Genomic DNA, 15241 nt, shown 5'->3' with positions numbered 1-15241 from the left:
TTTCCACTACATCTGCTAAAACGCAATGTAACCTCCGCGTGTGATCAAGGCTGAAGCCTTTGGAATACATCAAAAACCGCATTGTGTGATTGCGCCCTCAACGTTTAATCTTCAAATCTCTGCTTGCAGTCATTCTACAGAAAGCTTCTATGTGGCTCCGGTGTGATTATAGTCAGATTTCTGTCCACTAGTGGTAAACATAGAACAGTGATGGCTAACCTATGGCACTGGTGCCAGAGGTGGCACTCAGAGCCCTTTCTGTGGGCACTCAGGCCATCACCAGAGATAACTCCAGGTATCTTCCTGCAGTCCCAGACAGCCCAGGACTTGCTGTGCACAGAGCTATTTTGAAGTGACAGCTCTACCTGGGACTATTTTCTGCTTTATTGGTGTCCTCAGGGGCTGGTATCAATGAAAACTGTGACAGAGAAGGGAGTATAAATCACAAATTAAATTTCTGTGTTGGCACTTTGCGATAAATAAGCGGGTCTTTGTTGTAGTTTGGGCACTCGGTCTCTAAAATATTTGCCATCACTGACATAGAAGCTTTCCATAGAATGACAGCAAGCAGAGATCTAGAAAACCGTGATGAATTGATACAGAAAGTATATTGGAAAATTGTATATCTTTTCATCATACAAACAATAACATTTACTTGCTGAAATAGGAATACCCCTTTAAGTGTAACATAACCTGCACTGGTGGAGGCTGAGGCTCCTGTTATGGGGGAGTCTATGTTATAGAAATTCTGGATATGCGTCAGTTGAAGGTCAGGATCGTTTTATTAGTCCCATATGAGGAGACAAGCTCAGGGGTTGCCTGGTCCCACTTTGTAAATTCCTCATTGGATACTTCTGACAATGGGGATGTATCCAGCCTTCCACCTGCTTAGTGATCCTCAATTTCTCATAACCAGCTGCCCAATCATTCATAACTAGCACATTCTTTACTGATAAGAAGAAGCGCTTGTCATGGCCTTGAATGGGTTTCCCAGCAAAGATTGCCTTGTTACTTTAACTGGAAATTTTACACATTCTATGTTATGGGGGAGTCTATGGCTGAGGCTACTGATATGGGGGAGTCTATGGCCGAGCCTACTGATATGGGGGAGTCTATGGCCGAGCCTCCTGCTGTTATGGGGGAGTCTATGGCTGAGCCTCCTGCTGTTATGGGGGAGTCTATGGCCGAGCCTCCTGCTGTTATGGGGGAGTCTATGGCCGAGCCTCCTGCTGTTATGGGGGAGTCTATGGCCGAGCCTCCTGCTGTTATGGGGGAGTCTATGGCCGAGCCTCCTGCTGTTATGGGGGAGTCTATGGCCGAGCCTCCTGCTGTTATGGGGGAGTCTATGGCCGAGCCTCCTGCTGTTATGGGGGAGTCTATGGCTGAGCCTCCTGCTGTTATGGGGGAGTCTATGGCCCAGCCTCCTGCTGTTATGGGGGAGTCTATGGCCCAGCCTCCTGCTGTTATGGGGGAGTCTATGGCCCAGCCTCCTGCTGTTATGGGGGAGTCTATGGCCCAGCCTCCTGCTGTTATGGGGGAGTCTATGGCCCAGCCTCCTGCTGTTATGGGGGAGTCTATGGCCCAGCCTCCTGCTGTTATGGGGGAGTCTATGGCCCAGCCTCCTGCTGTTATGGGGGAGTCTATGGCCCAGCCTCCTGCTGTTATGGGGGAGTCTATGGCCCAGCCTCCTGCTGTTATGGGGGAGTCTATGGCCCAGCCTCCTGCTGTTATGGGGGAGTCTATGGCCCAGCCTCCTGCTGTTATGGGGGAGTCTATGGCCCAGCCTCCTGCTGTTATGGGGGAGTCTATGGCCCAGCCTCCTGCTGTTATGGGGGAGTCTATGGCCCAGCCTCCTGCTGTTATGGGGGAGTCTATGGCCCAGCCTCCTGCTGTTATGGGGGAGTCTATGGCCCAGCCTCCTGCTGTTATGGGGGAGTCTATGGCCCAGCCTCCTGCTGTTATGGGGGAGTCTATGGCCCAGCCTCCTGCTGTTATGGGGGAGTCTATGGCCCAGCCTCCTGCTGTTATGGGGGAGTCTATGGCCCAGCCTCCTGCTGTTATGGGGGAGTCTATGGCCCAGCCTCCTGCTGTTATGGGGGAGTCTATGGCCCAGCCTCCTGCTGTTATGGGGGAGTCTATGGCCCAGGCTGCCGTTATGGGGGAGTCTATGGCCCAGGCTGCCGTTATGGGGGAGTCTATGGCCCAGGCTGCCGTTATGGGGGAGTCTATGGCTGAGGCTCCTGTTATGGGGGAGTCTATGGCTGAGGCTACTGATATGGGGGAGTCTATGGCCGAGCCTCCTGCTGTTATGGGGGAGTCTATGGCTGAGCCTCCTGCTGTTATGGGGGAGTCTATGGCTGAGCCTCCTGCTGTTATGGGGGAGTCTATGGCCGAGCCTCCTGCTGTTATGGGGGAGTCTATGGCCGAGCCTCCTGCTGTTATGGGGGAGTCTATGGCCGAGCCTCCTGCTGTTATGGGGGAGTCTATGGCCGAGCCTCCTGCTGCTATGGGGGAGTCTATGGCTGAGCCTCCTGCTGTTATGGGGGAGTCTATGGCCCAGCCTCCTGCTGTTATGGGGGAGTCTATGGCCCAGCCTCCTGCTGTTATGGGGGAGTCTATGGCCCAGCCTCCTGCTGTTATGGGGGAGTCTATGGCCCAGCCTCCTGCTGTTATGGGGGAGTCTATGGCCCAGCCTCCTGCTGTTATGGGGGAGTCTATGGCCCAGCCTCCTGCTGTTATGGGGGAGTCTATGGCCCAGCCTCCTGCTGTTATGGGGGAGTCTATGGCCCAGCCTCCTGCTGTTATGGGGGAGTCTATGGCCCAGCCTCCTGCTGTTATGGGGGAGTCTATGGCCCAGCCTCCTGCTGTTATGGGGGAGTCTATGGCCCAGCCTCCTGCTGTTATGGGGGAGTCTATGGCCCAGCCTCCTGCTGTTATGGGGGAGTCTATGGCCCAGCCTCCTGCTGTTATGGGGGAGTCTATGGCCCAGCCTCCTGCTGTTATGGGGGAGTCTATGGCCCAGGCTGCCGTTATGGGGAAGTCTATGGCCCAGGCTGCCGTTATGGGGGAGTCTATGGCCCAGGCTGCCGTTATGGGGGAGTCTATGGCCCAGGCTGCCGTTATGGGGGAGTCTATGGCCCAGGCTGCCGTTATGGGGGAGTCTATGGCCCAGCCTCCCGTTATGGGGGAGTCTATGGCCCAGCCTCCCGTTATGGGGGAGTCTATGGCCCAGCCTCCCGTTATGGGGGAGTCTATGGCCCAGCCTCCCGTTATGGGGGAGTCTATGGCCCAGCCTCCCGTTATGGGGGAGTCTATGGCCCAGCCTCCCGTTATGGGGGAGTCTATGGCCCAGCCTCCCGTTATGGGGGAGTCTATGGCTGACCCTCCTGCTGTTATGGGGGTGTCTATGCCTGAGGCTCCTGTTATGGGGGTGTCTATGCCTGAGGCTCCTTTTATGGGGGTGTCTATGGCTGAGCCTCCTGCTGTTATGGGGGTGTCTATGGCTGAGCCTCCTGTTATGGGGGAGTCTATGGCTGAGCCTCCTGCTGTTATGGGGGTGTCTATGGCTGAGGCTCCTGTTATGGGGGTATCTATGCCTGAGGCTCCTGTTATGGGGGTGTCTATGGCGGAGGCTCCTGTTATGGGGGAGTCTATGGCGGAGGCTCCTGTTATGGGGGAGTCTATGGCTGAGGCTCCTGTTATGGGGGAGTCTATGGCTGAGGCTCCTGTTATGGGGGAGTCTATGGCTGAGGCTCCTGTTATGGGGGAGTCTATGGCGGAGGCTCCTGTTATGGGGGAGTCTATGGCGGAGGCTCCTGTTATGGGGGAGTCTATGGCGGAGGCTCCTGTTATGGGGGAGTCTATGGCGGAGGCTCCTGTTATGGGGGAGTCTATGGCGGAGGCTCCTGTTATGGGGGAGTCTATGGCGGAGGCTCCTGTTATGGGGGAGTCTATGGCGGAGGCTCCTGTTATGGGGGAGTCTATGGCGGAGGCTCCTGTTATGGGGGTGTCTATGGCGGAGGCTCCTGTTATGGGGGTGTCTATGGCGGAGGCTCCTGTTATGGGGGAGTCTATGGCTGAGGCTCCTGTTATGGGGGAGTCTATGGCTGAGGCTCCTGTTATGGGGGAGTCTATGGCTGAGGCTCCTGTTATGGGGGAGTCTATGGCTGAGGCTCCTGTTATGGGGGAGTCTATGGCTGAGGCTCCTGCTGTTATGGGGGGAGTCTATGGCTGAGCCTCCTGCTGTTATGGGGGAGTCTATGGCTGAGGCTCCTGTTATGGGGGAGTCTATGGCTGAGGCTCCTGTTATGGGGGAGTCTATGGCTCAGCCTCCTGCTGTTATGGGGGAGTCTATGGCTCAGCCTCCTGCTGTTATGGGGGAGTCTATGGCTGAGGCTCCTGCTGTTATGGGGGGAGTCTATGGCTGAGGCTCCTGCTGTTATGGGGGAGTCTATGGCTGAGGCTCCTGCTGTTATGGGGGAGTCTATGGCTGAGGCTCCTGCTGTTATGGGGGAGTCTATGGCTGAGGCTCCTGTTATGGGGGAGTCTATGGCTGAGGCTCCTGTTATGGGGGAGTCTATGGCTGAGGCTCCTGTTATGGGGGAGTCTATGCCTGAGGCTCCTGTTATGGGGGTGTCTATGCCTGAGGCTCCTGTTATGGGGGAGTCTATAGCTGAGCCTCCTGCTGTTATGGGGGAGTCTATGGCTGACCCTCCTGCTGTTATGGGGGAGTCTATGGCTGACCCTCCTGCTGTTATGGGGGAGTCTATGGCTGAGGCTCCTGTTATGGGGGAGTCTATGGCTGAGGCTCCTGTTATGGGGGAGTCTATGGCTGAGGCTCCTGTTATGGGGGAGTCTATGGCTTAGGCTCCTGTTATGGGGGAGTCTATGGCTGAGGCTCCTGTTATGGGGGAGTCTATGGCTGAGGCTCCTGTTATGGGGGAGTCTATGGCTGAGGCTCCTGTTATGGGGGAGTCTATGGCTGAGGCTCCTGTTATGGGGGAGTCTATGGCTGAGGCTCCTGTTATGGGGGAGTCTATGGCTGAGGCTCCTGTTATGGGGGAGTCTATGGCTCAGCCTCCTGCTGTTATGGGGGGAGTCTATGGCTGAGGCTCCTGCTGTTATGGGGGGAGTCTATGGCTGAGCCTCCTGCTGTTATGGGGGAGTCTATGGCTGAGCCTCCTGCTGTTATGGGGGAGTCTATGGCTGAGGCTCCTGCTATGGGGGAGTCTATGGCTGAGGCTCCTGTTATGGGGGAGTCTATGGCTGAGGCTCCTGCTGTTATGGGGGAGTCTATGCCTGAGGCTCCTGTTATGGGGGAGTCTATGGCTGAGCCTCCTGCTGTTATGGGGGAGTCTATGGCTGAGCCTCCTGCTGTTATGGGGGAGTCTATGGCTGAGCCTCCTGCTGTTATGGGGGAGTCTATGGCTGAGCCTCCTGCTGTTATGGGGGAGTCTATGGCTGAGCCTCCTGCTGTTATGGGGGAGTCTATGGCTGAGCCTCCTGCTGTTATGGGGGAGTCTATGGCTGAGCCTCCTGCTGTTATGGGGGAGTCTATGGCTGAGCCTCCTGCTGTTATGGGGGCGTCTATGGCTGAGCCTCCTGCTGTTATGGGGGAGTCTATGGCTGAGCCTCCTGCTGTTATGGGGGAGTCTATGGCTGAGCCTCCTGTTATGGGGGAGTCTATGCCTGAGGCTCCTGTTATGGGGGAGTCTATGCCTGAGGCTCCTGTTATGGGGGAGTCTATGCCTGAGGCTCCTGTTATGGGGGAGTCTATGCCTGAGGCTCCTGTTATGGGGGAGTCTATGCCTCAGGCTCCTGTTATGGGGGAGTCTATGCCTCAGGCTCCTGTTATGGGGGAGTCTATGCCTCAGGCTCCTGTTATGGAGGAGTCTATGCCTCAGGCTCCTGTTATGGAGGAGTCTATGCCTCAGGCTCCTGTTATGGGGGAGTCTATGCCTCAGGCTCCTGTTATGGGGGAGTCTATGCCTCAGGCTCCTGTTATGGGGGAGTCTATGCCTCAGGCTCCTGTTATGGAGGAGTCTATGCCTCAGGCTCCTGTTATGGGGGAGTCTATGCCTCAGGCTCCTGTTATGGGGGAGTCTATGCCTCAGGCTCCTGTTATGGGGGAGTCTATGCCTCAGGCTCCTGTTATGGGGGAGTCTATGCCTCAGGCTCCTGTTATGGGGGAGTCTATGCCTCAGGCTCCTGTTATGGGGGAGTCTATGCCTCAGGCTCCTGTTATGGGGGAGTCTATGCCTCAGGCTCCTGTTATGGGGGAGTCTATGGCTGAGGCTCCTGTTATGGGGGAGTCTATGCCTGAGCCTCCTGCTGTTATGGGGGAGTCTATGCCTGAGGCTCCTGTTATGGGGGAGTCTATGGCTGAGGCTCCTGTTATGGGGGCGTCTATGGCTGAGGCTCCAGTTATGGGGGTGTCTATGCCTCAGGCTCCTGTTATGGGGGTGTCTATAGCTGACCCTTCTGTTATGGGGTAGTCTATAGCTGACCCTCCTGCTGTTATGGGGGTGTCTATGGCTGAGGCTCCTGTTATGGGGGCGTCTATAGCTGACCCTTCTGTTATGGGGGAGTCTATAGCTGACCCTCCTGCTGTTATGGGGGTGTCTATGGCTGAGGCTCCTGTTATGGGGGCGTCTATAGCTGACCCTTCTGTTATGGGGGAGTCTATAGCTGAGCCTCCTGTTATGGGGGAGTCTATGGCTGAGGCTCCAGTTATGGGGGTGTCTATGCCTCAGGCTCCTGTTATGGGGGTGTCTATGCCTCAGGCTCCTGTTATGGGGGAGTCTATAGCTGACCCTCCTGCTGTTATGGGGGTGTCTATGGCTGAGGCTCCTGTTATGGGGGTGTCTATGCCTGAGGCTCCCGTTATGGGGGTGTCTATGGCTGAGCCTCCTGTTATGGGGGTGTCTATGGCTGAGCCTCCTGTTATGGGGGAGTCTATAGCTGACCCTCCTGCTGTTATGGGCTCTTCCTCTTCGTCTCTATAACGTTCCCGCCACTCCGCATCCTGTCATGATGCACAGTGTGTACACAGCCCTGTAGAGGTGTCATGGCGCAGGATCCTTCTCTCCCTGGAGACGCAGCACCGGCAGCCGTGTCACTCCGCAGCGGGACACCTCACAGCGGCTGCTTCCACCAGGTCAAGGAGTTCATCGCCCACACACCCGATAATCCCCCGCCGCAGCCTCCATCCTGCCCCCTCCGCAGACCCTCTCCTCCACCTCACATCACCCTGTCCTCCCGCCCGCACTCAGGTCACATGACCGACCCCAGCGCGCAGCCCTGAGCCCGGCGGCGGAGTGATACGCGGAGCGGCAGCAGTGAGGCAGCCTGGTGTGTGAGTGCGCGCCGAGCCTCCTCCATATTAACAAGTCCCCCCCCTCACCGATACCGACACCGGGCAGCAGCCGCAGCCATGCCGGGCATGATGGACAAGAGTACAGAATTTCTGGGCAAGAACCGCTCCAACGGCACCAAGAGCCCGTCCAGCGCCTCCAATGGCCACTACTCTGAGGAGAGCGGCGGCAGCGACGACGAGCACGGTGGTAGCCTCGATCTGTGTGGTGACTGAGCCTCCCCTGTCTCCCTCCCCGCCTGAGTGTGAGTGCGAGTGCGGCCTCGGCCCCCGCTATAGCCGTCTCCTGTTCTCGTTACAGATGTGGGCATGAGGGTGGGAGCCGACTTCCAGGCCCGGATCCCCGACTACGAGCCCGGTACGTCTGCCATTTTGTCTGTGGGGCTGCGGTCGGGGTGGCTGGTGGTAGCCTCGGTATATAGGGATATAATGGGGAGGCATCGCTGCCTACGTCACTATTAGCGTATATATACTGCCCTGTGCTTTATATACACCGTATATACATATCCCTGTCACATTATATCAAGATTTTATTGTGAAATTTGATATTTTTTTTTTACCTGCTACAATGTACATTTTATTGTAAATATGAATATTTTATTGTGGAATTTCCCTTATTTATATGTACAAGATACAGGACCCCCTGATGTAACTCAATACAATGTATCAAGAGATTTGACTGATTATTTTATTTTTGTGCATATAAAATGTTTATAATTTGTTGTAAAAAAAAAAAAATGTGTGTGGAAAATAATTTATACATTTTGTGATAATGTGGCGAAATATCTGTTCCATAAAGCTTGAGTTTATGGTCTGTGGCTCTTTATATGTGAAATCCAACTTTTTTTTTTTTCATGTAAAAATTTAATGAATTGATGCCTCACCCATTTTTGGCTCCGTCTCAGCCCATCTGGGTAAACCCACTTTCTGGCTTTAGTTGCAGTGTTATTATCTGTACATAGTGTCCTATCTGCAGGCAGCATGTTATAGAGCAGGAGGAGCTGAGCACATTGTACATAATGTCCTATCTGCAGGCAGCATGCTATAGAGCAGGAGAAGCTGAGCACATTGTACATAATGTCATATCTGCAGGCAGCATGTTATAGAGCAGGAGGAGCTGAGCAGATTGTACATAATGTCATATCTGCAGGCAGCATGTTATAGAGCGGAGGAGCTGAGCAGATTGTACATAGTGCCCTATCTGCAGGCAGGAGGAGCTGAGCAGATTGTACAGTGTCCTATGTGCATGCAGCATGTTATAGAGCAGGAGGAGCTGAGCAGATTGTACATAGTGTCCTATGTGCAGGCAGCATGTTATAGAGCAGGAGGAGCTGAGCAGATTGTACATAGTGCCCTATCTGCAGGCAGCATGTTATAGAGCAGGAGGAGCTGAGCAGATTGTACATAGTGTCCTATGTGCAGGCAGCATGTTATAGAGCAGGAGGAGCTGAGCAGATTGTACATAGTGCCCTATCTGCAGGCAGCATGTTATAGAGCAGGAGGAGCTGAGCAGACTGTATGGTGTTCTATTTTCTTAGCTCCTCCTGCTCTATAACATACTGAAGTAAATCAGACCTTTCTTATCTGCAGGTTGGTTTTATAGAAAGCATGTGGAGATTACAGGGAATAATCCTCTCGTCTGCTCCATTTTCTTCTGGGAAATGGCTGTGGGATTTGGCAGGAGGCAGCAGGGTTTAATAGTCTTTCTCTTCCTGCAGACAAGACATATGAGGGAGGCTCCTGCTGCAGCCAGTAGTCTTACAATGAGGGGGGAGGAGGGCAATGTGTTACCGGAAAGCAATGGGATTAAATGAGGGGAGAATATTCGGACAAGGGCTGGGATTTTATTTGTGTTCACATGTTAAGCAGAATTAAAATCTGTTCTAAATTTATCTCCTGTGTTCCTATTCATCCAATGATCAAAGTGAAAATTAAAGAAGGTTGAAAAAAAATCAGGCTTTAATATCTACAAAACCTGTAATAAAGGTGAAAGGAAGAGTAAGACCAGGCCTCCATTTCTCACTGCATATTAAAGGGAACCTGTCATCAGGAAGCTGATTTTAACATGATGCCAGGTTCCAATGTCCTCTGTCATTTAATAAAAACATTTGCCATCTGAATAATTTCACAGATTTTTAAGTTTCCTTTACACCACAACCTGGTTCCCTGTGTTCCTCCTTCAATCTCTGATGAATTCCATCTTGCTAGTGACACAGAAGAGCTCTACATTACATAGAGGTCTATGGAGAGGGGAGGGGGAGCAGTGAGACACAGCAGCTGGAGACACAGGCTGCAGAGAAAAGAGCCTCTAGACATTGACGACATATTGTTACTCCTCATGTACAAACTAGGACTAATGATTTCTGCAAAGTTTGTTGAAAGGCAAGATTTACCTTCAAAAGCCATGAAAACTTAAAGGGATTTTCTTATGTAGGTGATCAATATGATATTGTGGATTGTGCTGCAGCCTCTACACCTTTGACATGAGTTGATCTATCTACATAACCTCTTTGGTAACATCCGTGCAGGGTACAGATTAGGTTCATCACCTGATTAAAGCTGATTATGGTGGATGTATATAGATACTAAATAGATGATATGCTGATGGATAGAGATGGATAAACAACTACAGTGGTGCTGAACTTACAGGGCATCTACCACCAGGATGAAGGACTGTATGCAAATGAGCCTCCAGACTCCATAGGTGTTAATGGAGCCTGGAGCCCCTCAGGCTCATTTGCATACATTCCTTCATCCTGGCGGTAGATGCCCTCTAAAGCCCACAAAATGAAAATTTTATCCAAAACCCACTGACAGCAATATTCAGCCTTTAAATGGGTAGTGCAGCACATGCGTGTCCACCTCTCTATTCGGATCAACCCTGGGACCCAGGTCAGGGGACATCTACAGACAGGTGTCTCATCCCAAAGATGAGACGACTCTATCAGAAATACCAATATCTGCAAAAGTAAAGGAAACCTTTACCAAAATGACACCAGAACCCGATCCACAGGGTTGGCGAAAATAATAAGGTGATAGGGGTCCAAATACTGGGAACCCCGTGATCCCCCAAAGCACTTGGCTATCTCTGACACTATCATAGACGGTGAACGGTCCTACCCACTGGTGAGAACGGGATCCCCATTTTCAGAGGTCTCGTTGGGGTCCCACCATAAGTGCCCTCGAGGATCATCCACTTAGCCCCTATCCATGTAAATTTTAACTCCTTTAAAGGTTAATCTAGTTCAGCAAACTCCAATGGGCGAGATCTACTGTTAAAGGTCCTTCTTTACTAGCCAGATCAGACAGCGGCTACAGAGATGGACTCCCAGTTCGGAGAACCCGGCATATCCATGCATTAGCAGCTCTTGCAGTCGGCTTATTGTTAAAGGAAGACTAAAACAAATTGTCCAAAGGAAGTAACAGGCAACAACATCTGAAATATTAAAAAATGTTTCATCTGGTTGAGAAGTGTACACCTAACCTTTCATCAAACATATGCATAAATCGCAGTTTATACATGTGGCTTAAAGGGGTTGTTCAGAGATTGAAAAACTTGTCTGTCATTCCAAAAAAAAAAACCTCCTCACTTGACCACAGGTATTGATTGGTATTACAACAAAATTCTGTTCATTTCTATACAGCTGAGCTACAGCACATACCATGGTCAGGCGTGGGGCTGGTTTGTAGGACCTGTTGTAGGATTTGCCCTATATCTTATGACGTGGCTGCCCGACCGAATGACGATGCTGTCGAAAATACGGTCAATCAAAGGGATTACCTTATTTTCCATTGAAAACAATCGGTTTGTGCGCCTGCCTTTGAAAAAACATTGCAGTACGGCCAGAAAATATGATTGTGTGCGTGTAGTCTTATACAAGTCTAAAAAGTTAAAAAGTCTGAAGTGTTACTCATTTTTCTTTTGTAAGGCTAAATGGCTCTTGGATTCTGTGCTGATTCGTTTTATAATATATCTTTATAGGGGGTCGACCACTTTTGATTATGACCCACAATTGAAATTCATAAGGATGACAGTGTAAGTTACAATACATGCCAAAAATGGCCAAACATAAAACAGTTAGCATTTTTGTGTTAAAGGGGTTTTTAAGGTTGAAATATTGCTGAGCAATCTTGGGGACATGTCCTGAATATTGGATTGGTGGGGATACCCCCAGCACCCTGACAGATCAGCTGACACACTGAGAAGGGGATACGAAGCAGACAGTGCTGTTCTCTGTGTAGTGGCTAAACCAAGTCACTGCAGCTTAGCTCCTATTCAAATAAATGGAGGCTGATCTGCAGTAACCTGGTCTGACCACATCATAGAGAACGGCACTGTCTGCTTCCTGTTCCATTCTCTGTGTATCAATTACCAAGTACAGCTGATATTTTGGGGTGCTGGGTGTTGAACCGCCACCAATCCATTATTGTGGTGAATATTTTAATCCCAGAAAACCCCTTTAACCCCTTAAGGACGCAGGGTTTTTCGGCCGATTTCTCGCTCTCCAACTTCAAAAATCCATAACTTTTTAATTTTTCCATGTACAGACCTATGTGAGGGCTTATTTTGTGCGTAACAAATTTTACTTTCCCGTGATGTTATTTATTTTAACATGCCGTGTACTGCGTAGCTGAAAAAAAATTCCAAATGTGGAAAAATTGAAAAAAACCGTCACGTGCGTCACGTTCTTGTGGGCTCAGTTTTTACGACTTTCACTCTTCGCTCCAAATAACATGCCTACTTTATTCTTTGGTTCGGTGCGATCGCGGTGATACCAAATTTATACAGGTTTTATTGTGTTTTAATACATTTTCAAAAATTAAACGAATGTGTACAAAAAAGAAAAAAAATTTTTTGCCATCTTCTGACGCTAATAACTTTTTCATACTTTGGCGCACGGAGATGTGTGAGGTGTCATTTTTTGCGAAATGAGGCGACGTTTTCATTGCTACCGTTTTGAGGTCTGTGCGACATTTTGATCATTTTTTATTTCATTTTTTATGTGATGTAAAAAGGTGTAAAAGTCGCATTTCAGACATTTGGGCGCCATTTCCCGCCTCGGAGGTCACCGCCGGCCGTAACCGTTTTTATATTTTGATAGATCGGGCATTTTGGGACGCGGCGATACCTAATATGTTTGTGATTTTTACTGTTTATTATGTTTTATATCCGTTCTAGGGAAAGGGGGGTGATTTGAACTTTTAATATTTTATTAATTTTTTTTATTTTTTAAACTTTTTTTTTTCTTTTTTTTTTCACTATCTTTTAGACCATCTAGGGTACATTAACCCTAGATGGTCAGATCGCTGCTACCATATACTGCAATACTTCTGTATTGCAATATATGGCATTTTTGCAGCACATTCATTACAATGAGCCACTGGCTCATTGTAACGAATCTGCAGCTGCCAGATAGCCTCGTGTCAAAAGAAGACACGAGGCTACCATGGCAACCGATCGCCGCCCCCCGATGACGTTCGGGGGCGTGGCGATCGAAAAAAAGATGGCGGCGCCCGCGCGCCGCCGTCTTTTAAATGCCGCCGGCGACTTTGCCGGCGGCAACGGGGGGGTTAATAGCCGCGATCGGTGCTAGCACCGACCGCGGTTATTAGCGGTGGGGGTTTTATGCATTTTGCAAAAACCCCCACCTTTGTATGAAGAGGACTCAGCCCGTGAGCCCTCTTCATACATCCCTTATACCTCTGCGCCGTAGAGCTACGGCGCAGAGCGTTAAGGGGTTAACGACTTTTGGTTGTTGACAGTAAAGATCCAACGAATGAGAGCTAAAAGGACATCTATCACCAGATGAAGGATTGTAAAACAAGCACACTGACATACTGGTGTGTGCCCCCTCTGGCAGGATCTGCTCTTATTTTAGCTTCTTATGTCGTATTTTTTAAGAAAAAAAGGCTTTTAAAATTATGCAAATTACCCCTTGGGGGTCGCCAGGCTACATAGGAGTAAATGGAGCCCGTTTGGCTCATCTGCATAATTTTTAAAGCCATTTTTTCCTTTTTTTTAAAAAAACAAGGACGTAAGCGAAAAGAGCAGCAGATGCCAGAGGAGGGGCACACAAGTATGTCTGAATGTTTGGTTTACAATTCTTGATCTGGTGATAGATGTCCTTTAATTATTCTGTTGAATTTTTTCTTACATTGATGTTACCAAGAAAACATAACCCCCTAACTGGGGAAGTGTAGATGCAGTCTGAAGGTAACAGGACACATTAGATGAATGTCATCCCAACCCACTGATTTTTTTTTTTTTATGAGACCATCAGATGTGTATGGGGGTGGCCATGTGTGCATGTTATCCCCTATCCAAGTAACAACCGGATCGGTGAGGGTCTGACAGCTGGGACCCCCAACAATCACAAACAAGGGAATGTTGGAAATTGCTAAGCACAACATTTGGGTGTCCTGTAGTCTCATTCACTGTCTATGGGTGTACCAAAAGTACCTGAGCGCTGTGCAATCAGCTTGTTATCCCCAATCCTGGAGATAAGGGATAACATGCAAACTCGGTGCAACCCCTTTAAGGCAATAAGCATCCAGCATTTAACATGCCTGATTCTTTTAGACCGCGTACACACAGTGCATTGTGAGAACCAGTCGAAAGGTTCCAACTGTGATCACATACTGGTAAAACATGTGTATTAAATACCATGGACACACTGGTTTTCCTCAACATGTGATTGTGCAACAAACCCTTGGATTGCGCCTCGAAACGGACTGTGTGAACGCGACCTCATTCTCTAATGTCAGCTGTCACCCAAGTTGCCTGGGAGAGTCACATCGCCCACTACAGATTGAGGACACGGAGATCCTCCAGCCAGTAGAGCATGCATGTGTATGAGGGAGATGTTAGGAAGTAACTATCAGCTAAAGGTGTTGTGTGACCACCTTTTCATTACATGATGTCTTCTTTTTTACATTTTTTTTCTTTACAGGCTTCATCAAGTCCCACACATGACTTAGAACTCGTCGAATAACTTCCTGACTTCCTTTTACAATCTGACGTCATAAACCTCTATGTATTGGAAGTGTGAATACTTATTAGGGTGCCCATACACAGTGTGGTCTGGCTGCATGGGGTGTGTGCTAATAGCCGGATCATGTCTGTACTATATAAGAGATTATATAGTATCTGTACTTCAGTGCGGCCTGGGGCACACACTGCATCTATGCACGATCCTTAGTCCTATTAGATTGCACTTTTTTTTTTTTTTTTTTTTATAAAGCTTTTTAATTTTCAGTAGATGGCAAAAATATATTTGCTTTTTATAACTGACATCCATATAATTACATTAATAATAATAATAATATCTTTTTAGAGGTTGTTGATGCGCCTCTGACTTATCTCTTGATATTTTAGGTGCGACCAAGTACACGGATAAAGATAATGGAGGGATGCTGGTCTGGTCTCCTCATCACAGTATATCCGACCTGAAGTGTAAGTAAGATCTCTGTTACCTTGCGGTGCAGTTTCCCGTGATACCATAAGGATACCTCATGAGATCTATAATGATGTGCCGTATATGTAATAGGAAGCATTAAGAAGATTTCATTATTCCCTGGTGCAAGAAAGTTAGATTGTTACAGGTACAACACCCACACAGATCAGCTGATAATGAGAATGCAGTGGGAAGCAGCCAGGGACGCTCTCTGTGTAGTGGTCACACCAGGTTACTGCAAATCATTTTCCATTCCTTTAAATGCTTCTGTATTTGCCAGACTCTGTTAATGTTGCATTGTTTCCTATTAATGTTGCATTGTTAGTAACATCACATGACAAATGTCCCTCGGGACAGCTCACACATCTGATTCATCCTGAACTGAATTATATCAATAGCAGTAACTGTTAAGAGA

The 15241-nt window shown here is 49.4% G+C and overlaps 2 protein-coding genes across 6 annotated transcripts in view; one reads left to right on the top strand and one right to left on the bottom strand.

Annotated features, from left to right (window-relative positions):
* Positions 1 to 7170, bottom strand: part of KCNH1 (potassium voltage-gated channel subfamily H member 1) — a 250984-nt gene extending 243814 nt beyond the window's left edge. For both annotated transcript variants that reach the window (XM_072140190.1, XM_072140192.1), the window contains exon 1: positions 6966 to 7170. The gene's annotated coding sequence lies outside the window, so the exon portion shown is untranslated. The remainder of the gene's footprint in view (positions 1 to 6965) is intronic.
* Positions 1 to 15241, top strand: part of RCOR3 (REST corepressor 3) — a 55031-nt gene that overhangs the window by 25593 nt on the left and 14197 nt on the right. For 2 of the 4 annotated variants that reach the window (XM_072140198.1, XM_072140197.1), the window contains exons 1-3: positions 7282 to 7559; positions 7674 to 7730; positions 14748 to 14825. In XM_072140198.1, the coding sequence (XP_071996299.1) occupies positions 7433 to 7559; positions 7674 to 7730; positions 14748 to 14825 (262 nt within the window). In that variant the 5' untranslated portion in view covers positions 7282 to 7432. Of the gene's footprint in view, positions 1 to 7281; positions 7560 to 7673; positions 7731 to 11389; positions 11409 to 14747; positions 14826 to 15241 lie in introns of those variants that run through there. The other 2 variants (XM_072140200.1, XM_072140199.1) reach the window with 2 other exon arrangements.

This window comes from Engystomops pustulosus, chromosome 3 (genome assembly GCF_040894005.1).
Source record: "Engystomops pustulosus chromosome 3, aEngPut4.maternal, whole genome shotgun sequence".
Lineage (NCBI taxonomy): Eukaryota > Metazoa > Chordata > Amphibia > Anura > Leptodactylidae > Engystomops > Engystomops pustulosus.
The sequence above is the reverse complement of the archived record's forward strand: the minus strand, read 5'-3'. Positions and strand labels throughout refer to the sequence as shown.